Source organism: Myotis brandtii, unplaced genomic scaffold (assembly GCF_000412655.1).
Source record: "Myotis brandtii unplaced genomic scaffold, ASM41265v1 scaffold192, whole genome shotgun sequence".
In the NCBI taxonomy this organism is placed as follows: Eukaryota; Metazoa; Chordata; class Mammalia; order Chiroptera; family Vespertilionidae; genus Myotis; species Myotis brandtii.
In genome coordinates, this window is record NW_005357159.1 from 1,030,468 (window position 1) to 1,057,615 (window position 27,148).

At 43.5% G+C, this 27,148-nt stretch overlaps 1 protein-coding gene across 9 annotated transcripts in view; it reads left to right on the top strand.

Moving 5' to 3' along the window:
* Positions 1 to 27,148, top strand: part of LOC102243540 (zinc finger protein 827) — a 136,965-nt gene that overhangs the window by 13,629 nt on the left and 96,188 nt on the right. For all 9 annotated transcript variants that reach the window (XM_014538507.1, XM_014538506.1, XM_014538504.1 and 6 more), the window contains exons 3-4: positions 3,182 to 3,662; positions 19,990 to 20,223. In XM_014538507.1, the coding sequence (XP_014393993.1) occupies positions 3,182 to 3,662; positions 19,990 to 20,223 (715 nt within the window). The remainder of the gene's footprint in view (positions 1 to 3,181; positions 3,663 to 19,989; positions 20,224 to 27,148) is intronic.

Consider the following 27,148-nt stretch of genomic DNA (forward strand, 5'->3'; position numbering starts at 1 on the left):
CTTAGATTGCCATTAAGTCTTTTACAACTTTCCTGGATGACTGAGCATACAGGGATTAGGTAGGAAATTCATAAGCTGAAATTGGACAGAAAAAGGTGAGGAGGACTGCTAAGATAAAGAACATGGGTGAAGGAATGGCAAGAGAGTGGACGAGAGTCAGGGCACCGAGTTCTGCTGGTCTCGGGTCTGCCGTCTAAGGAACTGGGACGCGTGGGTAAGCCCTTTGCCGGCTGGCCAGGTCCCCCAAGGGCGGTGGAGTAGATGTTTCCCAAGGTGTCCTCCTATTCATCCGACTGAGGAGATGGACCTAATGATAAAACAGCACCTTCACGTCCCACCCCTTAGGGTGGGGATGTGCTTTTCGGGCAAAAAGACCAGTCAGTAGGGACGCCGCCATGTGGCCTGGACAGAATGACACGCTTCAGACAAGTGTGTTCTCTCCTGAGCGGAGTAAGAGGGATTTTGAAGTCCGTGTTAAGCTAAAGAGAATAAAAATGGTAACAGAAAGCACTTTTTGGTCTGGAGAGGTTGGAGCTAAAACCTCTCCAAGGTCAAATGTGGTCCCCAGCCCCTTTGGGAAGGTGTAGTTCAAATAAAATTGTAAGTGCGAAAGTCAGGTCCACATCCACTGGTTTTCCTTAAACGGTCACCAAATTTTCGCCACAACTAAATGCAGCAGGACCTGGTGGGAAAGCCGTCTGCCTGGTGAAACACTTGCACGCAGACTCTGTTCCAGCCGGGCTCCCCTTCGGCTCCAGAACTGTGCTCACTCTCGGTGCTTTTCCTTCTTCCAGAAGCTGCTTCGGGAGCTTCTATACTTGGATTTGCTCCTGTCCTCTCTGGGTCAGTAGATGTAAGGACACTTCTGAAATGGAATTCTCGGGAATCCCCCCCCCCCCCCCCCCCCCCCGCCCGAGCTTCCTGCCTGGTGACCTTTACCACCTGGTTGCAGGGCAGGCTGTGGGCAGCACCTGCCCGGGTCTCCTGGGGCGGTGACCTGACCCCAGGTGCCTGCTTCTGCGTGAATTGAGTGGAGAGGTGGCAGGGAAATATTACGATTCAGTGAGAAAACAAATGAACCCATCAGCTCCAGAATGAAATCCCTTTGTTAAAAAAGAACAGAGAGGGGTGATGATGTTCACTGATGGTGTGACAGTGTGGTGTCCCAACCCAGCGCCCCCACCCCCAGACCTGGTAGGGAAAGGCTTTCGGGAGCAAGGCTTTGCTGCCACTGAATTTAAGTTAATATGGCGATTTCTGTTGAGAAAGTCACGCTTTGGGGGACCCAGAATCTCTTCTGTTGTTTTTTTCAAAAAGCCACAGTGGGGTGCTGTAGCGACAGGATCTCACCATTAACGTTTAATTTCTTTGCTTTTGTTGGTCACTTAACATTATTTAAAAGTATGTTTTGGCTGGTGAATAATACTTTTGGATTGCATTCAGAATGCATAAACAGCTGTAGTAAAACTTGCTTTCTTGGAAAGGCAGCCTCCGCCGAGGGGCCAGGTGGTGCAGTGGATTAACGAACTGGCTTTTAACCTTCTTGAGACCTGGGTTCAAATCCCACTCAGGTCACCTCTGACGGATGGGGTGTCAGTCTGGTTTTGGCTTTGAATTCCAACCCCTGACTTATTTGTCCGGAGCACACAACTCCCCAAATCATTTGGCCCAAATCTACACAATTGGCAGTTTTGACGCAGGGAGGGCCAGTCCTGAAATAGCAGGGTGCAGCAGGTCAGCGCTGAGGCATTGGCAGAGATGAAAGGGGGAGTTAACAAGCTTGTGAGCACCGGCCAGCTCGGACGGAGCCTGGCTCGGGCCAATGCAATGATTTCCTTGCTTTTTCAAGCTCTAAATTTGGGAGTGACAGAAAGGAAAAAAATCTCCTCTCAGTTTTTACAGGTGTATATGTGCAAGCAAGACAAACTGGATTTCAAAGTCTGCATTCTTTTTCTTTTTAAAATATATTTTTACTAGAGGCCCAGTGCATGAAATTCATGCACTGGGGGGGGGGTCCCCTCAGCCCGGCCTGTGCCCTCTCACAGTCTGGGGGGACCCCTCTCTCCTTACCACCCACTGCATTCGCCAGCCATGAGCCCAGCTTCTGGCTGAGTGGTGCTCCCCCTGTGGGAGCACACTGACCACTAGGGGGAAGCTCCTGTGTTGAGCATCTGCCCCCCTGGTGGTCAGTGCGCATCATAGCAACTGGTCATTCTGCCAGTCAGTTGATTTGCATATTAGTGTTTTATTATATAGGATAGGATTGATTTCAGAGAAGAAGGGAGAGGGAGAGAGAGAGAGAAACATCAATGATGAGAGAGAATCATTGATTGGCTGCCACCTGCACCCCCCCTCCTGGGGATCAAGCCCACAACCTAGACATGTGCCCTGACCAGGAATCAAACCATGACCTCCTGGTTCATAGGTCTACGCTCAACCACTGAGCCACTCCGGCTGGGCACTCTTTCACTGCAAACCTCAGGATCTGAGCACAGGGTCACCACAGTGGGAAACACTGGCTTTGTCTCACTGAGAATCCTTGGTGGGGACCAGGCCCTGGTTCTCCCCGCACCCCACTTGACTTTCTTCACTTGTAATTTTATTCAAGCCACTCAATCCCAGGTCTCAATTTCACTGTCTACGAAATGGGAATACCTTGGAGCCATTATTTTCCACATTCTTAATTACCTAGAAAAGCATTTTCAAAAATTGAAATTATTTTTGCAAAACATCACTAATTCTCTGGGCGACAGTCATTGGGAACACGCAAAGCGTTATTATTAAGAGAGGAATTACCTGACAGGTGACCTCTTTTGACCCACAGCTAGTAATTAGGTAAGTGTGCATTCTGCTGGGTTTATAATATTTTCTCTGAAGACGTCGAGTGAGATCGGATGACTAGACCCTTAAGAGGATTTTACCCCGGACGGCCTCTGCAGGCTGACAGCACCTCCGTCGTGAGCCTGGCTCTATTAGCAAACTCTTCCCCTACATGGATCCACTTTATGTTTCGGGGCGACCTCCTCACCCGGAGCGCAGTCATGAGATGCTCCCCTCTGGTTATTTATTCTCCGGGGCCAGCCCTTTGTCGGGGTGGAGACTAGTGGATGATGAGTGTGCACCCCCAGGCAGTTCCCGTAAGCACTCGGTGGACATCTCACTGTTCTTGCTTCTCCGCCAGGTTCATCAGCACCAGGACCGGGGAGAAACCTTTCAGTGCCAGCTGTGCCCTTTCACTTCCTCGCGCCACTTCAGCCTGAAGCTCCACATGCGCTGCCACCAGCACTTCCTGAGGACAGAAGCCAAGGTGAAGGAGGAGATCCCAGACCCAGATGTCAAGGGATCGCCCCACCTCAGTGACAGTGCCTGCCTGGGGCAGCACAGGGAAGCAGGAGGGACAGAGCTAGTGGGGACCATGATGCCGGCCAGCACTCCAGAGAGGACTAGCCAGGGTGGGGCTGGCGTCTCGCCTTTGCTGGTGAAGGAGGAGCCCAAGGAAGATAACGGCCTGCCAGCCTCCTTTCCCCTGAATGCTGCCGACAGGCCGGCCAACCACACAAAGCTGAAAGACCCCTCCGAGTATGTGGCCAACAGTGCGTCAGCATTGTTCAGCCAGGACATCTCTGTTAAGATGGCGTCTGATTTTCTCATGAAGCTGTCAGGTACTTGAATAGGGTTGTATTCATTCCCCCTCTCTCTCTCTCCCTCTCTCTCTCTCCTTCTCTACCAGTGCTCTCATCTGTCAAATCAACTGGTAGGACTAGGTGACTTTGAGGTCCCTTTAAATTCTAATGGTCAGCACCTTCATACATGTTCTTGCCTTTTTCCCAGTCCTTTGGGTGTAGGCATTGCTGTGGTTTGGGGTCTGGAAGCAGCAGAGATTGCCGATGTCCTTCTGGTTTTACTCCTTTACGGGCTCTTGTTGTGGGGGAAGGGGCAATGGTGAGCCCGGTTGATGGCAGTTCTTCGTGTGACCTTGGCCTCTATGTAACCTGTCTCTGCATTGGGTTCTTTACCGTGCTTATGTGGAACGTCTCATTTTACATTATTCAAGTTTTTTGTTTGTTTTTAATTTAAACGATTTTTTAAGGACATATGTACAGAGACTATTAGGACGTAGAGACTTTGAAAATTTGATTAAATGATAAAGATTATCGTAAAATGTTTTTCCAGCGGGAAACATTTTATTATGGTAAAACATACCCAACATGAAATTGACCCTTTTTAAGTACAGTTCTTTGGCATGAAGTACATTCACATTGTTATATAACCATCATCACCATCCATCTCCAGACACTTCCATCTTCCCATTAAACAAGAACTCCCCATTCCTCACGCCCCCAACTCCTGATAACCACTCTTCCACCTTCTGTCTCTGTCAATTTGACTACTCTAGGTACCTCAAATAAGTGGAATAGAATTTTTTAAACATTATTTTCCAACTGCCTCAATGCCATTTGAAAAGAATATAGAGTAGAAGTTGTAAAAAAAATTATCCTTATTGATTAATACTACTTTGACCATCAAATTATATGTGATATTTCTTTTACTTTTTTGTTGTTTTTGTTTTCAGTTTCTTTAAGTTGTGTAGTAGAACAGGGTGCAACGTTGAGGAAGGCTATTTTTCCTGACTCCCTTTTGGAATGAGAAAATGTGTCCTGGGATTGCACTGCTACTCATTCCATTTTTTTAAAGTATGATTTTAAATTTTAAAGGCGACGTGGAGGGTGGGGAAAGGTCGGCTGAGCATTGGTTCTGTCTTGCAGTCCCCAGGATGATTTCCAAATGCCATTTCAGCTCTTTGGAGATTGACAATAGCCTTTTAAATGGAGAATAATTGGTCACCGTCTTCCTTTAAATGGACTGTGAGTCGCGTTTCACTAAATGTCATTGCCAGGTGCATTAGAGGTTCAGCGTCACTCTGAAGACCCCGTGCTCAGGGACACCGCAGTCAGGTCTTTTGGATTGTCCCCGTCACCCCAGATCTCTGCCCCTCAGGAGCGCGTGACACTAGTTGGAAGAAATGAGAAAAGGTAGGGGATGGAAATGAGGCGTCACAGAAATGAGCTGCGGAGGAAAAGAGAGCAGAGAGTGTTCCGTGGGGCACCCAGACCTGCGTGCATGTGAGGGGAGGGAGGCAGTCCTATGCTGGGCACGATCAAGTCCCAGGGATTACAGTGCGTCTGACTGCGGCACAGACAGACAGGGGGCTCTCTACTCCCCCCTTCTCTTCCAGCTCATTTAGAGGAAACCGAGCTTTTAGGGACTTTGGGTTTTATACTGAAACATTTTTGAAAACAGGGCTGGGGGGTCGGGGCAGGGGCAGAGGGGAGTGCAGCTTCCAGTGTCCCTTTTGCTGCTGACACTTTAGTTTTCCCCTCCGGAGCATCTTTGGTCCTTCCTTGATGGTCTCTCCCGCCGACAGGACAGCACAAGGGGCTCCTTTTCTGGGTTCTTCTAGTGCAAAAAACGGAATGCAAATGGCATCTTCACTTAGCCTAGCTTAGATAGGGGGGCGGACATCTCCTTACTAACGGGAAAACTAAGTGGGGGTGAGTAACTCTCGGGAAGGGGTTATTCCCTTTACTCCACCACCCCGGGACGTTTTCAAAGCTGCAGGAAGGGATGAAAGGAGGATTGGGTAAAATACCTGGTGTACGATAGATAGACCACTCCTGCGTGGCTCAGCCCTGGGTGCCCCACATCCGGCTGTCACTAGCTCCAGCCCCGTCTCAGGGAGCGTAACGTAAGGCCTGGGGCTGCTGGGAACCAGAATTGCAAACAGGAGCCTCCCCAGCGGAGAAGCCAGTTGGTAGGCTGGGGTAAAAACGTGCACCACAGCCTCACGTTGTGATCTGTTTTCTCAGCTAGCTATTGACGGGGACTTGTTTACGGTTTGGCAGTCGAAGTATTTGCCGACCGATCAATCGGCAGGAGAAAACAGATAACAAATGCACACTGTTTATGCAAAAGGCCCATGCAGCGATTTTATGGTGGCTTACTGAAGGTCCTGAAACCTGACTTGTGTGCACTGTTACCTAGCAACCTGTTACAAAGTCACCAGGGAGTGAGATGCATCAGTAATTTTTTTGTGTGTGCATATTCGGATGTGAATGTAAACTTGGTGACTGTGGCAATGCAGCCCCCGGGAGGAGAAGATGTGTTAAAAGGAGGAGGATACATTTTCTGGAGGGATTTTGTGTGCGTGTGTGTGTGTGTGTGTGTTTTAATTCCACCAACTCTTCGGTGGGTCGAGCCCTATCATTGATAGCTGCCGCCGCCCTGGTGCTGTGCCTGGCTGTGTCTGTGGCTCTGATCCTGGGACCAAAAGGCCCAACCCCAGAGAACTGAGGCTGAGTTTCTAGCTCTTTCCCTCATCAAATGTAGTGCAGCCGTGGTGAACATCGGGCCTTGTCCCTCGGCGTCATAAGGGCTCCATTGTTCTTGCGACGAATTTTAGCTGGGCTCTGCGCGTGCACCTGCTGGGACCGGAGGGTGCAGCTGTTTGTGGGCATGGAGTTTGCGAGTCCCGGTGCCAGCCACATCACTGTCTGCAGAAATGGAGCACAGTGACAAATTCAAGCATGGACACACCTACTTGTTTCCAAAAGAGAGAGGGAAAACACTCGATTCTTTCTTGCCTGGTTATTAAGGGGAGTCTTTCTTGCTCCTTCCACTAAAGCTGAGCATAAAGATGACTTAAGGGAACCCAGTGGGATTAAAGAACAAGGGTGGAATGCTCTTTTAAACGGACTCTAAATCCTCCTCCCACCCCTGCCCTGATTTTGACGTTTCCCAGCGTATGTGATTGTGAAATCAAATCCCTTCTCCGGATCATCAACTAACTCTTCTTCTGCCTGAGCCCACACTTAACATTCCTCGGTCCTGCAAGATTAATGTTGCTCCCTGGGACCGAAGCTGTCCAGGCTCAGCACCATAATTGATTCAGGGAAGAGAACGGGGCAGCCCCTGCCCCTGGCTTTCTGGGCTAAGAGAAAAAATAATTTTGTCAGCTTCGCACAGGGTTTGGCCTGGAAGGCAGGTCTTGGATGCTGCAGCTCTGGGTGTTTGCATAGATCTTTCTTGGGAGCCTGAAGGCACATGCAGGCCGCTGCCTGCCGGGGCGGGGAGCCAGGGCTCCCATGACCTGGGTGCGCAGGGGAGAGGTGCTCACCTGACCTCAGAGCAGGTTCCTGCTCTTCTGGGCCTTCTCCCCATGATCCAGCTTCCAGCAGCAGTTCTAACTCTGGAGTTTTTATATTGTTGTTTAAAATATATTTTTATTGATTTCAGAAAGGAAGGGCGAGGGAGAGAGAGATAGAAACATCAATGATGAGAGAGAATCATTGATCGGCTGCCTCCTGCATGCCCCCTACTGAGGATGGAGCCCGCAACCTGGGCAGGTGCCCTTGACCGGAATCAGACCCTTCAGTCCGCAGGCCAACGCTCTATCCACTGAGCCAAACCAGCTAGGGCTATGTAGTTGTTTTTTAATGCCAGGATCTAGCCCCACTTTCAGAAAGTATGATTTAATTGGTCTAGAATAGGGGCTAATCATTGGTATTCTCTTTAAAATCCTCCAATGATTCTAACATGTGACCAAGACTGAGGACCACTGATGTGGAATAGAAACCTGATACCTGGTGCAGTTTTTTTCCATGCAGCTCTCTTCCTTCCTCTGTATCCCAGACCCTGAAAGGGGCGTGGTGTGCTCTGGGTCTGAGGCATTCACCGTAGGTCAAGGTTGACGTGCATGAGAGGCCTGGGTGAGTCATGGTCATGAAACCCCGTGTTTCTCCTCGTGGGGCCCCATGCCAGAATTAGAAGAAGCATCTTAATGTTCTCTAGTTAGAACTAGAAAGTCTCAGGACTCCTGGAACATCGAGGGCCTGGGAGTGTCGTTACTTGAAGCCTGAGTAACAGTTGCCTGCTCTGGCCTTACATCATGTCTCTCTCTGAAAACTACACTCTTCAAGATACATAATTGAATTCTCGCTCTCCAAATTATAACCGAGGAGCTGACAGAAACTTGGCACCTCCGTTGTTGGCTGGGAATAGCGTTTTGTCTCTGGCTTTCGAAAATAAAAGATACAAGTCATTTCAACTATTTTTAATTTGGAAGCGGGCAAAAATCACTTTTTTTTTACACAGCCTCCCACATTCTATTAATTTCATAGAATTAAGGCCGAAGTAATTTTAACCAGGACTTACATATAGGCACAAGCTGAATTTTTAATTTATTAGGAGCGCAGCCATAAACAGCAAAGGTTTTCTTGTATAAATGAGTGGGCACTGGTGAATGTATTTGCGTCCCATAGGCCTTTGTTCTGCCGCTTCCATCGATTTTGTACAGTTTTATGCTCCTGTAGTGACAGTATGGTTAGTCTATGAATGGCCGCTCCCCTATGCTGTGATACATTGGTTTGTGCTGCTGGAGGAGGCATGGGAGATGCCCAGTAAACCTGGTGGCTCTGATTGGCTTTTCTGTGAAACATCTGAACAAAGGAGCCTTCTTTCAAGTAAATGCCATCCTTGGGCCATTCTTGCCCTAAGACTTCGGTGCCAGAGGCTCTCCCACACCCACGCCTAGGTACCTTCCCCAGTGGGTTTATCTTGGACAACCTTCCTTTGCGTCTTCAGTCTGGCCCTTCTTTTTAACCCTGCCTCGCTTTTCTCATGCTGGGCACTCGCTGACCATGTGCCTAAAATTCCCGGTGTCACAAGCTGCGTTTAGGGGCCGTCTACACGCAGGCAGCCTGAAACCCTGGATTTTATTGCTGAACCTGGTGGTGAGTCCTGTGAGAGGGAGAGTGTGATGCCCTCCTGTTTTCCAGTGACTTGCTGCTCCGTGACACCAGGGCCGATCTGGGTCACGGAAAGGAGCAGCTAGCATGACAAGAAAGCTTGGATGGGTCCCCAACCATAGATGGGGACTTTGTGACATTTACTTATTGTTTCTTTTTTCCCCTTAACAATCATTTATACAGTGTTTACTTTATTCCATAACACATTTGAATTTCATAGCAACCCTGTAGCAAGACAGTACTCCCATTTTACAGATGAAAACTAAGAAACAGAGGTTAAGAGACTTTCCCAGGTTTACACAGCTCACATGTGGTGGAGCTGGAATTCCAATTCAGGGGGCCTGGCTTCAGCGTTCCCTCCCTCAGGCTGCCTACACCCCAAATCATTAAGGAAGCAGCGACACCGGAACCTGGCTCTGCCCTCTGTCCCTGGTTGTAGAGTTAGCCGGGGTCCCCAGCATGCGTGCTGTGTGCTTGATGTCATTGGAAGTGGCATTAATACTTTTAGGCATTATTTAATTATTTCATGCAAATAGATTAGTAGCAATAAGGCCAGTTTATATTTCTGTAGATCTTTCTAGTGTATTTCCAAATACATTGTCTAGTAACAAGCATGTATATGAGGAAACTAGGACTTGGTGTACATCCTGTAAATGGGTCAAGACTGGAATCTGGAATCCAGATCTTTCCTCACCGTGCTGGACAGAGCACTCCTTCTAGAACTGCCCACAGAATTTTTTTTTACCTTGATAGACTCCTGGGAAAACTTATCCAAGTCTACGTTTCTGCAAAAACGGAATCCAGTTCATTTTTTCCTTCCCTGAGAAGTACACTTTCTTCTCCTTACTGCTGTTGTTACTAATCTACTATTATTATAAGCATTATTACTAATCAATTGTGTTTACAGTGAGCCAGGCACTGTGCCCACAACCTCTTGTAGTTTCTCATTTAATCCTCCCAACAGCCCTGTGGGGTCAATGATGTTAAACCTATTTTGCAGATGAGGAAGCTGAGGCTTAAAGGCTTCAGCTCCACGGGACAGAACAAAGATCCTAATGCAAGACCTTGGCAAATGACCACTTTATTTGCTATTACCTTTTTTTTTTCTCAGTTGAGCAAACTGTCTTTTGACCTCCGTCTGCTTCACTGTTTATTTTTCTTGGCTTCAAACCATGGCATCATTTCTACATGCTAATTCAGTCGCTAATCTGAGTAAACTTTTTTGTGTCTTCAAAATAGATCTACAATCCATCGCTACAGGTGCAACCCTTCCTGGCTGTCACCTCAAACCTAGACAGCTTGCCACTCCAGCTCCCTCCCTGACTGATGCCTTCTCCACCTCAGCTGCCCCCCACCTCCAGGCCCTCCAAGGCATTCTGGAGGACCCTTCTTCTAATGCTCCTTGCATCAGGTTATGCTCCCATCTGCTCCTGTCTGCTGAGTAACCCTATCCCCACTTCTCTAGAAAAATGTTTACAGTCTGCACCAGCTCATAGGCCCAGCCCTCTCGTTTCCATTTCTCTGCCTTTACCTTTGTTGCTCAGGGGTCTGGTCATTTGAACTGTGGAGTCCCCTGTGTCTTCCTCCTGTTAGATACAATGGGAAGTGGGAATTTTTATAAAAATAAGTAATAATGTGATTAAAGCTAAAATAACTGTTTTAATCCACTTCTGACCCACAGTGGTTCTTTCTGTATCTTTGTAGAGCAGTTCTAGCAACCTCAGGCTCCATCCCTGTGATATTCTCCCCCTACTGCCTGGCCCTTGCAGACGCTGGTCATCCTTCCAAGAATAGCTCCCATTTCTTGAGTAAAACCTTTTCCTATTATTCTGGTCTTTAGTGCTCCCCCCACCCCCCATTGTGAATACCAGTGATACTTAGAGTCTTTATCACCCTGGTTGGTGCTTGTATTATGACTAGTTATTTCTATTGCTGTATATTAGTCTTGCTTTTCAACTATTTCAAGTTGGAGGGTTGGGAGGTGGGGGGGGGATGTTTCTTTTGTAACATCTTTATCTTTTATCATCTACAGAGCATTCCATGATGGGTTATAAGAAAAATATTCCATTACTCATATTCTGGAAGTCAGGTTTTCAGAGATTGTGATATTACTTCACTTGAAAAAGATTTGCAGATTCAGTCACCTCCATATGCTATAAGAAAGGAGATGGAGTAGAGTGTGGTCTATGGAAAGTAAGCAGGCCATGTCAAGGGAGCCCCAAAGGGTCTGAGTACCTTGGGGTCCTCATGTCTTATGTTCCTGGACCTCAGCTTGTAGCGCCAGGTCTAGGAACTAGAATCCATCACACTGTTAATTAAGGAACAAACTTTTCCAGAGTTTATCAGCTCAAAACAATAACCATTTTCTTCCTTTATGATTTTATGGATTGGCAATCTGGGCATGGCTCAACGGGGTGCTGCTCCTGGTCCCCCCGGGGCTGACTTCCCCATCTGCAATTCATGGCCAGCGTGGCTGGGGGCTGGCTGGTCTAGGGTGGCCTCAGCTGGGATGGCTGCTCTCTGCTCCCAGGGTCCCTTGTCCTTCAGTGGGCTGGCCCAGGCTCACTCACACACAGCTGGGCCTGGTTCCAAGGAGCCGGCCAAAGTGCACAAGACTTCTGGAGGCTCGGCTCAGAACTGGCCCAAGGTCACTTCCATCACCTTCTGTTGACCCAAGCAAGTCCTAAGTCCAGCCCAGATTCACAGAGTGGAAACACAGACTCCACCTCTTCACGGGAGGAGCTGCAGAGTCTCATTGCAAAGGGAGGGCTGTCAGGGAGGGAAATCATCACGGACACTTCACAGTCTACCTCAGCCCAGAGTTCTGCAGGTTCTCTGGGTGTTCCGTAGTAACAAACATCGCTTAAAAAACGGATGCACAAGCCAGAATGTTGGGATAATAATCGAAAATGACAAGTGTAGCAATCAAGAGGAAATGTCATTTGGGGCAGATGGTCACCGACTTCCCTGAAAAGTGTTGGAAATATATTACCCAATCTTTAGGCTTCCTTTTCTCTAATCTCCAATCATTTCTCGCTGTTCATACATTTCATTCTTTGGGTTGGATAGTATGAATTTAACGTACAGCTTTCCTTCACATTCACTCCCGGCTTGATGGGTTTTCCAGGACGTGTCCTTCCTGCTTTTGACAAGGGAGATATCCTGTCTGTTAAGTGGATTACTGCAAATAGCTACTTTTGCTCATTATATGTTGGGTTTAGTAGTTAAGTACAGAGAGAAAAACCTTATTTATTTATTTATGCTAACGTTCTTGAGGCACCGCTCATTGTCACTCTCCTTGACCCCGCTCCAGGGGCTGTTTTGTTTCCTTTGTCACCATGTCTGTAACTGCAGTGGCCCTTGTTGATGACCTGTGCAGTCTTGGTTTGAGACATAGATCCTGAAGTGTGGCCAAGTATTAGCTCAGGTGGGCATTAATGAAAAATATGAGATGCTTAAAACGTCACTAAGCACTAATTACAAAACTACTTAAGGCAAATTAAATAGTTTACCTTATTGGAGAGCAAGGCTTAAAAATATTTAGCTAATGTTTTGAACATTCTATTTAGATATAATATGCTTAACATCTAAAAGTAATACTCCACTGTTGTTATTATTTAATCAAATCTTGCCTTTCCTTATGATTTTAGAAGGCAGTTTATTTTTTATTTTTTCTCACTTAAAAACATCAAATTATCAACAAAGCCCAGCTTCCCAGGCTGGTCATACGTACTTTCATACACTTACAAGGGAACAGCTTTGGTTTGTGATCTGGAGAGCTGGGCTCTGATTCTGGTTCTGTTGCCAAAAAGCTGTGTGGTTTTAAAAAGGCCAAATCGTCCTCCGAGCCTTCGTTTTCTGATTGTAAAATAAGGGAGTGGAAAACAGTAATGATGTTTATTTTGTTGGCTTGTATTTTAAACAGTAAACCCATTCCCCCTCCCCCCGCAAAAAAAGTCTTAAGAGCAGACTCAACATATAAAACACATAGAACATATATTTTTAAATATATCTTTATTTTTTAAGTTCACATTTATTACATTTATTTACTTTAAAAGCCACATAATTAAGAAAACAGTCACTATTCGGTAATTAAAAAAATATGAAATTAGCATTATGATCAAGTGAAGTCTTGAGTCTACTAGGTGAAGCACCTAGTATATTTCTAAATTTATTTTGCTTATTGCAGATTTGAGAAACACCATTTACACAGGGAAATGTTGTGGTAAATGAGGTCAGATTTCAAGGAATTCACCTTTAATCTCAGAATCCCTTCACTGGAAAGTATTCAGATACTTGAAAGGAGAATATAATAATAATAAAATTTTGTTTCAAAGTTGACAATATTTAGCAACTGCCCTCATTCCTTATCATAATGAAGGGCAAATAGGAAGTATCTGCAACGTTCAATACACACTAAAGCCATCTACCATTCTGTATTAACTACTTGGTTATTAGTCAGTGAATTGTTATTTGGAAATTTATTTCATCTCTAGTCTCAGCTTCTCATCTGCAAAATGGAGACAATAGTAGTACCTACTTCAAAGGATTGTTGTGAGGATTGATCAGAGATATTAACCCAAGTAAACACCTCGCATACTCCCTGGCCCGTAGTAAGTGCTCTATAAATGATAGAGCCAGCTGTCTCTCTGTATCTACATAAGCCTATCAGCCACTATCAGAAGTTTCACCTAAGAAGGTACACTTAGACCTGTTCTGGCATTTAATTCAAGGCAGTTGTTCTCAACCAGAAGTGTGCCCAGGGGACAGTTGGCAATGTCTGGAGAAATTTTTTGCTGTCACATCTGGAAAGCCTATTGGCATCTAGGGGTAGAGAGGCCAGGGATGCTGCTAAATATTCTATAATGTGCAAGACAGTCTCATAGCAAATTATCCAGCCCAGAATGTTAGTGGTGCCAAGGTTGAGAAAGCTTGATTTAAGGAATGCCCATAGACTCTAGGTGTACGCTGGGTGTGTAGTTTTACATGGATACACATGCCCAGGTTTGAATTTCTTGAAAGATAGCCAGCCACTTCCTTATTCATGATTGATTACTAAAACTCTAACACTTTCATGAGAGCAGCAAAAACTGCATTACAAGTGATACATAAAAACTCAATTAACTTATCATTGCAAGTTAACATTTTAGTGATCTCCAGATGAACTTATCAACACAAGTTAACATATTAGTGGTCTCTAATTGACATCTTGGATAATGCAGCCGGGGGGTGCACATTTTAAAATTAAATGTTATATTAATTTTCAAACCAAATGGAGAACTAATCTTAAAATAATCTTACATTTGAAACAAACATTTGGAACCCCTGAAGCATACCCTAGGGTTCCTTGGAACACTGTTTGGAAACCACTGATCCACGGTCCCTTCTAACTCTGAGAGTCTTTAGCTCTGCTTTAGGGTGAGGCAGTTAATAAAACTCTCATTGGTCTAGCTTTTTCATGTAACAGCTCTGAATTTGCAAAATTGCTAGACTCTGGACTGAAAGAGAGCTCCGTCTTATTAAACTCAAAGAAAATGTTTTCCTTCACCAGAGGGACCCGGCAGGACAGAACAGAAGCTGCCATGTTGCAGTTGGTTTCTCCTCTTCCACCTCTTAGTCAAATGTTCACAAAATTCTCTCCTTTCAGAAAACGTCCCTTCCCTTCAGGTTGCACCGTACCCTCCCCTTTCTCATGTACGATGTGTAGTTCACTCCATATCACTTATTTTCTAAGCCCACAGTCCAACCTCTTAGGTTAGCATCTTTCATAAAGAAGCTTGGGTTTTCTTGGAGAGAAAGGAGAGAACTTGGGTGCATTTTCAGTCAGAAGCCCTGGAGTCTAGAGGTCCTGTGATTTTTTTTTTGAGGGGGGGGCGGGGAGGCAGGGTCAGTCTGTTAACTTCTTGGTACCTTAGTTTCCTTGACTCTAAAATGAAGATAATAATGATCCTTATCTTCTGTGGTTGATGGATTAATTCCTGAGTAACTATTCAAATGCTAGTTATATGCATTATTAAAACAAATTATGGCCTTTACGGAAGTGATATAGAATTTTCCTCGGGGGGCGGGGGGGTCATGGGAGAAATCTTCAGGAGAATTGATGACACCTTACTTTAAAGAAGGGTTTCTTTTATAACTTATTAACGCCTGCCTCTTAGAATTAGCAACTTGGAGTCATTTTACCCCAGTGGCTTCCACTCCTTCCCCATATTAGCCTTTATCTTGAATCCTCTATAAATCCTCAAAAAGCTAGCTTGTTTCTTCTAAATGGCAGCCCACCTCCCTTAAATGTGTAAACGTAAGATATGCATCATTTAGGCTCAGGTCCTAACATGTTTGAACAGTGAGAGAAGGGGCCTCTTGATTAGTGGGGCTTCCTCACTGTGTGAAAAGCGGAGTATCTGAAGAAAAAATTTAAAATTTAAACATGAAAAAAGAGATAAAAGGAGATAACAGATTAGGTTCTAATGTTACTCGAGAATCAAACTCCCCTATCACTCGGAGTGAGGTGGAGGTTTTGGGGGCGTCGCTGAAATGACAATGGGATGTGGAAGAAGACTTTATTTGTATGAGGTTACATTTCCCAAGTTCCAAAGCCCCCTGCCCCTTGCGCCAGTCCTGGAAACGGTGCAGCTGGGGTTCCAGCAGAGCCAGAAACAAGGCCAGTGTCCAGAGCTCCCGCTCCAGGTTACAGCCGGGTGTGGTTCAGCATCCAACCTAATTAAAGTCCATGTGTGGAGTCCACCATGGCCATGTACCATGTGGGCACAGGGGAGTGCATCCCCCTGCCACAGGAGAGCCAGGAACCAAGGGCATGAGAAAGAGAAGGAAGGAACTTCCTTTGTTAGGAAGTTTTGAATATTCCGGTTTTGCTCTCTTGCAGTGGTCACACCCGTTCCAGCCACTGACTTGCTTTCAGGTGTGATTGACAGACCAGCACCTTCCCACATCGCTCAGACCTTGCTGGGCATGCGTCTGTCTGAGCTTCCCTTTCCTCCTTTCCTGTTAAATAATAGCCGGGTTACTACAACAGCATCACGAATAGCTCTTTACTTCCTGAGTTTTTCTCTTGCACTGAGTTACTGATGGATTCTGATAACTTTCTCAAAACAATAAATAATTCCTAAAATAATGTGACAAAAATAAAATGGAAAAAAACAAAAATATTATGGTATCTTCTTAAAAACAGTGGAGTATCTGGAAGCTTTAAGTTATGCACACAGAACTCAAGACAGGTGCTGGGAAAGTCCTTTGCAAACTGAGGTCATTGTGCACAAATCTCTGTTAGTAAGAATGAAGTCAAGACTATGCAGTGAGTCAGATAGGATTGCTTTAATTATTTTCCCTTAACAATCCCCGCTATGCCCAAAAGAAAATATCTTTAATTTTAACTTTCTCTGAAGAAAGAGAATGGTTTGTTTTTTGAGGATAAAACAAAACAAAACAACAATAGTAATTATTTAGCCATATTAATTTTAAAATACAGGCTTTATATACTATTCTCAGTGTAAATATTTCTGGTAATTGAAAGAAAGCAGGATAACCTTCACATTTCCAGTTTTACACCTTTTATTTAGGCCCAAATGTTTGGGAAATGAAAACTTGAGCAAACGAGTGTCTCCCACACGCTTTTGTGACATGCCATTAACTTTATTTATATTTCCCCAGCACGTTACCAGTTTTGTGCTATTCTTGTTAGAATGAAAACCAGGTAGAAAGACTTGCAGATTTATAATCAGCAACATCCTGCTTGCCTGTTGGCGTTGTTTTAAGTGTCCTTGAAGTTCTGTTAAATCTGGGCTGTACTAGCCGTGCTGAATACCTTTCTCCCCCTCAAGAGTTACGTGGCATGTAGAAGCCCCTTATAGCTTCAGAGCCTCAGCACAATGGCTGTGTCCTCTCTAGAATTGGGATTTACTCCTAGGACCTCAGTAGTTTCTTACCTTTCCTAGCCTCACCTTAGAATTTTAAAAAGTCTTAAAATAAAAGATATAGCATTGAAGCACTTTTAAAAATACCTAACCATTCACTTTATATTATTCCTTCCCAAAGAATCGAAGTCACAGGCTTACTAGACCATACACTGTTTAATGACTCTGTCGTGACTAACTGGCATGCTCTTGGGAGAGGATCTGATGGAGGTTCTGGAAGAAAGGCTGAGGGCAAGAGGAGCTTTAGGAGGTGGTTAGCAAACCCCCAGGCAGTGGTTGAAAGGGGAGAAATGCACTAAATAAACAAAGTCTTCTCAGGAATTGCCTTTCTGGTTGAGGTTGGGAATACATACTTGTTGCAGATTGCTCTAGAGCAGTGGTTCTCAACCTGTGGGTCGCGACCCCTTTGGGGGGTCGAACGACCCTTTCACACGGGTCGCCTAAGACCATCGGAAAACACATATATAATTACATATTGTTTTTGTGATTAATCACTATGCTTTAATTATGTTCAATTTGTAACAATGAAAATACATCCTGCATATCAGATATTTACATTATGATTCATAACAGTAGCAAAATTACAGTTATGAAGTAGCAACGAAAATAATTTTATGGTTGGGGGTCACCACAACATGAGGAACTGTATTAAAGGGTCGCGGCATTAGGAAGGTTGAGAACCACTGCTCTAAAGAATGACTTGGTTCCCTTTGGTTCAGATTCTGATGGCATTGTCCCCAAATGGCTAGATTTTAGGCACTTTCCTTATTGTCTGGACTCCCCTCTTAGAAATGCCAGAGTATAAGTGATCCCTCAAAGACACCTCAGTAAGTGCCCGCAGTGTAGGCAGCAAAGCTCTTAACTTTATAACTAAGGTTTTATCCCCAAAAGAATGATCAGTTCTGAGAAAGCACCTCTGATTGCCTTTGGTGGAATATTTTGAGATTCTTAACTTTTGTTTACCACAAGGAATAGTGGAGTGCCATCTGATGTCACTAATTTGTGGCCAGTGTATTTTACCCATTCAACAAATATATATTATGAGCACCTACTATGTTCCAGGCACTGTTCTAGGCACTCAAGATCCATCAGCATTAAAACAAAGATCATTGCCTTCATGAAGAACAAATCACAAAGGAGTAACATAATAAATAAGAAAATTATATTTTATGTGATTAGTCTGTTTGTGCTACCATAGCAAAATACCACTAAGTGATGGAAACAGTAGAAATTTATTTTTCACAGTTCTGAATGCTGAAGGTCCAAGATCAAGGTGCTGGCCAGTTTGGTTTCTTCTGAGGCCTCTTTCTCTCTTTGGCTTGAAGTTGGCCACCTTCTCGCTTTGTCCTCACATGTGTCTCTCTTCTTATAAGGACACCAGTCATATTGGATTAGGGTCCTACCCTAATGGCCTCATTTAACTTTAAGTACCTCCTTATCTCCAAATTCAGTCACAATGGGGTTTAGGGCTTTAACATATGGATTTGGGGGAGGGAGACATAATTCAATCTTAAACAGTATGTTATGAGATGATAAATACAGGGTGTCCCCAAAAATGTATACACACCTTAACAGCTGGTAGCTCAATTTTGAAAATGAAATGTATTTTAATAAACACTGCCTTTATAATTATTCAGAGTGTGTGCATGCATTTTTGGGACAACCTATATTTTAGGGAGAAAAGGAAGATTAAAGCAGAGTAAGAGAGACTGGGAGTACTGGGGAGGGGTTGCAATTTTGAACAGGATACTTCATTGAGAAGGTTGTATTTTATCAAAGACCTGGAGGTCAAGTTGCATTAGTGTTGTTATAACACAGGGACCAGAGGTGGAGGGTGGTGTGATGGAGGTTGGTCAGGGACACCAGATGGGCAGCCCATGGACTAGGTTCGAGTCCTAGCTCTTCCTCTTTCTGGTAGCAAAACTTCCAAATGTCATGTGGGGCCTCTGGGCTCCAGTTTCCAAATACGCTAGTCTGTATGAACTTGTGATTCCAGAATATATATTCATAGAGGGGCATGGGTAGAAAGAAAGACTTTTTTTGTGTCTGTGTGTATTGGCTGGGGCAGATGGTGGGCAAGGCGTAATAGGTGTTTGCTTTGGGGATGTATTTTTCTTCCTCTTATTTGTTAAGCAGGAATGGGCTTAAGGCTCATTCTATTAGGTGTTACTGAGAACTCTGTATCAGGATGAGATCTTCTTTCTCAAAAGACAGACACATCCAATATAACTAACCTAAAAGTTCCTACCACATGGCCTTTTAAAAGGAAGCAAGATGCCTGTGAAAGTTGCAAGTGGTAGTAGTGGATGCTTGCCTTCCTTCTTGGTCTTTCCTGAGTGGTATGTAGCTCAGTGGTTTGCTGTAACCAAGCCACAGAATCCATCCCATAATAGGCCAGCTAGCTCTGCCCTGACCACACACTCAACACCAACCAACCATGCTAAAAAGGAACCATGGACAAAGGACATAAGTGGAAACACTGGTGAAATCTGAATAAAATCTGGAGTTTAGATCATAGCAATGTGAATTTCTCAGTTCTGACAAATGCATCGTGGTTAGGTCAGATGTTAACATCGGGAATGCTGGGTGAAGGACTATGTGGGAACTCTTCCAACCATCTTTACAACTCCTCTGCAAATCTGAAATTATTCCAAAATAAATTTTCTTTAAAAAAAATACCCATTGTGGACTCGGAGATGACTTGGGCTACAGACATGGACCCCAAAACAATGCCAAGTGCACGTCCCACTGTTTGTGGGTCAGTGGTGTTGGCTTATAACAAAGTAAAAGCGCGATTTCTCTAGTCTGAGCTTTTCTTTCTGGCAAATTCTCCATCCTCACCTTACACTCCACCCCAGGTTTTCGCTGTGGGTGTTGCCTCTGACTCGTGTTTATATTCAATATTTTTTGGCAGGATAGCTGCCTGAAGGCATTATTCTATGATGGGATTTGGTGGGGAGAGGGCAAATAAGCCAGGGAGGCAGCCACATAGACAGGAAAGAAGACCTTGAGGGAGACCAAAGAGAAAGGCACGTTTCGAATAGGATAGGTTCGAAAGTTTCAGAAGCCCACGCGCTCACGGAGTGTATTGTATCTTTGTGCCCAGGGCACAGCTGATTTTGATTAGGTTGTGGTCCCTCCTGCTGTTAGCACAGTGTGATCGTGCATCCATACTTCATTAAGTTGGGGGCAGCTAAGAGGGGAGTGGCCTTTTATATCTGTATATATATATAATCCCTTTCTTCTTTTGACAGCTGCAAATCAGAAGGAGCCCATGAATCTTAACTTTCAAGTGAAAGAGGAGCCCCAGGAAGAGGAGGCCCTCAGTGCCTCCTTGCCTCGGTCCAGCTATGTGTTCAGTCCGGAATCTGAAGTGTCAGCCCCAAGCATCTCTGAGGACACACTGAAGGCCCAGGAAGGGAAGGGGAGTGGGCTAAGGCGGGACATGTCAGTCAAAGCAGCTTCTGAACTTCTCATGAAACTATCAGGTACTTGCTTTATTCTAAAACGCTCACGTCTGTTCATTTCATTTGGGAGCCAACCGGGTGGCTTCCTGCATGGCTCATCATTAGCCTAATGGCAGCACTAGTCGCGTTATTTCGGTGAATTCAGGGGTGATTGATCACGTGCCTTAAATTCCTGTGTTGTATGTATGAGTTTGTTTTCGGATGTTCACTGTATATCTGCCCTATTAAATGCGACCTAAATATGACTGCAAGTTGTTGGAAAACACTGCTGCTTTCTAAGATGCTGTAGGTCATGATTTTAAATGGATTCTAGTGACAGTCAAAGCACTTCTGCTAATTGATCAGATTATCTATTTTTTTCCCAAGTAAAGGACCTTGCATCTTTTGTGTATTTATACTTTACATTCTTTAAGAACCATTAAAAATATTTTTCCTAACCCAATAAGTAGTTGAGATGGCACTTGAAGTAATTATCCATAGAGTAGCAGTGAGATGTTAGAAATAGAACATTTCATAATGGGATGCTGCAATAATTAATCTCAGTCCTTAAGATGAATGACTTTTTAAATTAGTATCTAAATGTAATCCCAGCCTATCAAATGTTGGCAAAACATATTGTACTAGTAACTTGAAATGTATGTACCCCGCCTCTTATCCTCCCCCATCCCCTTCGGACCAGGTAAACATTTAGTGTCTTTTAGATTCAAAGGTGTGACTTTCAGAACATGGAAAGAAAAGTTATATCAATAATAATATTTACCAAGTCATACCACATCCTTAGTTCACAACTGCTTAAAGATAATTTTTAGAAATACTATTCAAAATGCTAATATGAATCAAAAGCTGTTTTCAGTTTGTAACTTGCTGTGGTTGGAGGATGAAAGCAGGATGTGCAGTAGGGCTCCTTCCTTGTATAATTTCCCAAGCAAATCTGACTGTGTTTCTGGTTGACCAGTAGGTTGGAAGTTAAGAGCTTAATAATGATTTACTTCGAGTCATTGTAATCAGAACAGTTGAAATTCCTGTATTTGCCAGTTGCGGGGGGTTAAGAATTCTTTCCTTTGGTGTTCATTCAAAATGCACTGGGACTTCAGGGGAGCGTGCTTTATTATAGATAAAATATAAAACCATCATTACATCCTACTGTAGCTTCATTTTTCTAAACTTGGCAATGATAGGGTAGCTTCCCCTATAAATGGGAGGCTTAGCAAGGCTGTGCTGATTGGTGAAAGTTTAAAAACATGACATTCAAGCCAACATACTTCCATACAGTTGAACCCTTCCCTCAGTGTCAGAGGCCTGGTGACAGAGAGGAATCTGCTTGTTGTTTTTTCAGTCAATTCAGAGAGGCCACCCAGCTCTCTGATTCCTTCCCATATCATAGGCTTTCATGTTGCAGGGACTTCAACTCTTCTACCAGTGACTCTTCCTCCTCCTGATGGTAAGAGTCTAGTGTATAATATTTCTATTTCAGAGTTTGCTGTGCAGCCAGTATTGTGAGCGGAGAAAGCTGGGGTGGCCCAGAAAGAGAATATGCAAAAATGAGATTTCAAGGAAGATGTTCTTTCTGGAAAAGCATTTTATCTTAATCCTCTCAGATGATGAGCATTGAGTCATGAAGTAGGAAATCATTTCCTAGTTAATGAGGTCCCTCAAATGGAATATGGCTATGCAGCCATGCACATTTGATGACATCTGTGTACAGAAGTGGCCTTTCTAAATGTTTATGTTGAGTTTTATTGAATCCACGTGCTGTGGGTTAAACAATAGTTGAATGGACGATATGATTGCATTTCCAAAGGGCATCTGCCCTGCTTTGTGGTGTGGAAGTGAAAATATCTTTGAAGACTAAGATAACTATTTTTTGCTCTGAAAAAATTTCCCAGCATTCTAAGTGCAAGAGACCTGGTTCAAAAAACATATGCAGCCCTAACCAGTTTGGCTCAGTGGATAGAGCGTCAGCCTGCGGACTAAAGGGTCCCAGGTTCGATTCCGGTCAAGCGCATGTACCTTGATTGTGGGCACATCCCCAGTGGGGGGTGTGCAGGAGGCAGCTGGTCGATGTTTCTCTCTCGTCGATGTTTCTAACTCTCTATCCCTTTCCTTTCCTCTCTGTAAAAATTCAAAAAAATATATTAAAAAAACACACAAAAAAAAACCACACAAAAAAACATATGCATCCTAGTCCCTACCCTCCAGATGCTTATGTCTGTCTGGTCAGGAGAAAGCCAGGGCAGGGGAATGCTTCCAGTAAGTGACTGGCACCTGGAGCTCCGTGCTTCCACTCTCTAGTGTCCTGCAAAGGAAGGTCCAAGCTAGTGCTCAGTATGGGCATGTGACTTAAAAACAAACGCCATCATTCCGAAGCCTCAAGGCAAAGAGGACTCACCCTTGATTAGGTTTAAGGTGGACATTGGAGTTTCTTAGCATGGATAGATTAGCGCTCTCAGAAGGAGGAAGGTGTTAGGAAAAACCCTGCTGCTCCGACTTTCCTCAGGTTGTAACTTTAACAATTTCAATGTTTGTGCCCTGAAAGACATCCAAATACAGGACTTGCCAGTGTGTTCAGACCCCCCTTTCCATGGGATAGACAAGGGTAATCATTCAGTCCCAAAGCATCTATGCAGGGGAGTCGGGGCTGCTCTGGTGCACCTCCCATGAGACCCCAGGCCTTACTGCTGGCATCCTGTCAGGCTGGGGAAAACCCTCTGGTCAGGAGGAGTCAGGGGAGAAAAGGGCGGCCCGGGCATTATCCTACATGTTTTTCCTTCTTTCAGTTTGGACTCAATGAACAGCTACGATGTAGAATGAAGGGTTTTTCCTGGAGGATGGAAGCTGTGATCTGTGGTAGTTTAGGCCCTTTTGGTCTTTTCATGGAATTAATAAGAGGGACTTAGTCAATAATGTTGGCTGCTTCAATTCCCATTTTAATTTATGATAACGCCTTAATGGATGTTGGGCCCGTGGCCCAGTCAAATATCATGTGAAACTTCCCTTATGTGGAGAAACCTCTGTAGTTATATTGTTTTCCAAATGGACAATTTACATTTCATGGGGAAAACACAGATGCGTTAGAGACTAGACTACATTTTTCATTAGCGGCGTGTTTGGGGACATCTGAGTTTTTTTCCTTCCTGTGGCTTGAGTTCTATGTCAGTTGTTAATTGGGAAGTCAAGTGCCTGACAGCTGGGCCGGATAAATTGATTACCATAAAGAAAGAAAGCCACTCCGGGAAACCACTCGGCACCCGCGACTACCTGTTGTTATCTGACACGAGGCAGCCAAAATGATCACACTTTTCTGCTAAGCGTATAGTTGCCAAAGATAATTCCCAGAAGTCTTGATTTAAGGAGGCCAACATGCCGAAGTTCAATACAGAGGATAAATGACATTCAACAGACTAAGGGAATCAAGTCACACTATTAAACTCCGGTTTTGCAGTGCCTAGTGACCTTGCAAACTTACGGAACAGATGTGTTACCACAGATAGGACTTAACGCTGAAAGGCACCAAATCCCGTCTGCGTTGTCTCTGTTGTGCTTGAAGGAAGCAGCGAGACTCAAAGAGATCAAGTCAGGCTCTCTTCTCCCTTTGGGGAGCCACGGGCTTTCACGGGGATCCGTATATAAAATGTACCACATATATGGTTGTACCTAGGTGTAGCGGGTAACAGTGATTTAAAAATGTGATTCCACAAAAATAAGTAGCTGGAAAGCCAGAGTTATTCAGAAACATTATTGAAAAACCAAACCTTTAAATGTATCCAACATGGTAAGTAAAACTGCATATCCAGACCTTAATTTGAAATCTGTCTATTGGTTTTCTTATTTCTGTTTGCAAAAAAGGACACCAAATGGATTTATATTCATTTCTGACTTATATTCATTTATCCCAGCCTAGTGTTGGAGAGGAATAGAAATGATAATTGCCTCTAGTAGAAGAATCCGAGCAGGCCCTGGATTTGAAATACATAGTGACGCAGAGTTCAGGGAATCAGCTAAATAAGCGCGGGCTTCAGCTATGAGGGATGTTGAAGCAGTTGAACTTGGGCAGGATGAAGTTTCAGGTAAATATAATCTCTGAGTGAACTGAAGCAGAGAAGAGAAGTACCTGAAGATGGACTTTATTAACAGTTTTCATTAGGGCTCTTTTGGTTGTAAATAAGAAATCCTCTTCAGCCAGTTTTGGCAAGAAGAGAATTTAATAGAAGATGGAGGTTTGGGGTTACTTATGGAGCGAACCCAAGGGCAGGGCATCCGTCGTCCGCTGAAGCCAGGGGCTGGAAGACTGTATGGAAGCCAGGAGGCCCTCACCCTCCACATCATTCCTCCTTCTCTCTGCACATACAGATGGACTTTTTCTGTTACCCAACCACTTGGTAGAACGTGGTGATGCCAACAGCTTCTGAGTTCAAAAGGGCAACTAGCCAGACCAGCGTGGCTCAATGGTTGAGTGTCGACCTATGTATGAACCAGGAGTTCAAAGTTTAATTCCCGGTCAGGGTATATGCCCAGGCTGCAGGTTCAATCCCCAGTGAGGGGCGTGCAGGAGGCAGCTGATCAATGATTCTTCCACATCCTTGATGTTTCTATCTCTCTCTCCCTCTCCCTTTCTCTCTGAAATCAATTTTTTTAAAAAGCAGGCATTGTTGTCATTAGTCTAGGACTTACTACAAATAGATACACTCTATAATTTTAAATGCAAACAGTTAAGTTTGGTTCAGTAGTGTCTTGATTTTCAATTTTCTCATTCTGCTTTAACAGAAAGTTTGACTCTCATCACTGGATATTTAAAAACTGTGGTTTGTATGCAGTCCCCAGTCATTTGCTATTAAAATGCCCCTTGCAGTTTATCTCTATTGCCAGCTATTTGCTTTTTAAATCAAACCAATTTACATCAAGTGTCTACAGAATATCTGCTAATCCCAGCAGGACCTAAAAGTCTCAACATTCATTATGCACTCGGAGAAATGGCTTTCTGTTGCACGCATCTGGCGTCAGCTGCCACAAAAGAAGCTATGATCATTGGATGCACATTCACATCCCTGACAGACCTTATAGGACTATGAATTTCTAATTAGACACTCCTCAAGAATCTAACTTGTACTCCAACATTTAGCTAACAAAAGAGACAGTCAGTTTCCTTGATAATAGTTGTAGACTTTTGCATTTTGAATCAGACTTGCATCTCAGCATCAGATATAACCAGCTTATTTAATAGGCCATACCTTTTACAAGAATTAAACATTTTTTTAATATTCTAAAAGGAAATATTTTCATTCTTCAAGTGAAAATATTGACAGTTTTTAAATAACCTTTAAGCAGCCAAAAATGATTATAAAATCTAGCATTTATTCAATCTATTAAACAGTGTCAAAATCATTTTGGAATAAGCCAAGGTATAAATAAACATGTAAATACATACACTATAAGAAAGACAGATAATTGTGGTAAAGCAGAAACAATTGTCTAAACTGCCATGAATAAGAAGTGCAAGCCGATAGCCTAGAGTGGAGCTAAAATAACCATAACAGCTTAGCTGCAAACTATACAAACAAAAAGATAATCATTTAAAAGAGACTCAGATTTGCTAAGCCAATTGAAGTGGAAATTTGGCTCTCAAAAGAAATTTCAATCATTGTACTGTTGATATTTGGCTGTGTTGACTAATGAGTTTGCCGACCACTGCCCTAGACCCAACAAATCAAAGACTATGTCGGGGACACTTCTATTCTAAAGAATTCCTCAAGAGAAATTAGAGATTTTAGCTAAATAATTTCTCAGGGCAAAAATTATTCACTGTTCCATTTGGTATGTCTCCTTTGGAAAGCTGTAATCTATCAAACTTTATAAGCAGTAGGACTTCAGTAATAATCTACAAGGATGGAAAATAGCTGTTCCAGTCTTATATTAATGTCATCTCACATTTGCCTCCTTCAAACTCATGTTATTTAATTATGTGAAGCGAACACGGGAGGCCTAGCTGTATTTAGTTCCTTGTGATTCTGCCTCCTTATGTACAGCAGAAAGCAAAGCTCACTCCTAAATGAGCAGGTGACATATTAGCAAAGCTATGTGAAGAGTTAAAGAGTGATTTAGAACCATCAGTAGAAAAGTATTTAGTTTATTTGTTTTATTAATATTGTCTATTTATCACACTATCAAGTACATGGTACTGAAGCAGTTGAGAGCTTAAGACTGTCAACATGGCATAGTCTAATCAGTCTGAAATTGAAAAATACTTCTTTTTATTTAAACTTTCTTTGAGCACCTGGAGAAATTTATTGAACCCAGTACTCTACTTTTCTAAGAATTTATATATTTTAGATTGTTATGCTTTAGAGGGAACTTCTATACTGATTGTTAAGCACAAGCACCTTCTCATTTTTAAAAACTTCTTTATTGAGATATAATTCGCATCACAAATTTATTCATTTGAAATATACAATTAAATGGTTTTTAGTATATTCAGAGTTGTGCAACCATCACCACATCCTATTACAGAATATTTTCATCACCCCAGGAAGAAACTCAATACCCATTAGCAGTCACTTCTTATCCACTCCATACCCCGCCCCCCCCAACCAGGCCTAGGCAACCACTAATCTACTCTCTATCTCAATAGATTTGTCTATTCTGCACATTTCATAGAAGTTAAATCATATAATATGTGGTCTTTTGTAGCTGGCTTCTTTCACTTAACATAATGTTTTCAAGATTCATCTATGTTGTAACATGTACCAATACTTTATTCCTTTATATGGCTAAATAATATTCTATTGGATATTATTGCAATGGCTACAACAAGAATACATATAATATTAATTTTATACATGGTATAAAATGGATATAACACATTTTTTTCATTGATTCATTTGTTGATGAACAAGATTTGGGCTGTTGCCCAATTTTTGCTACTGTGAACATTTGTCAAGTATTTTTGTGG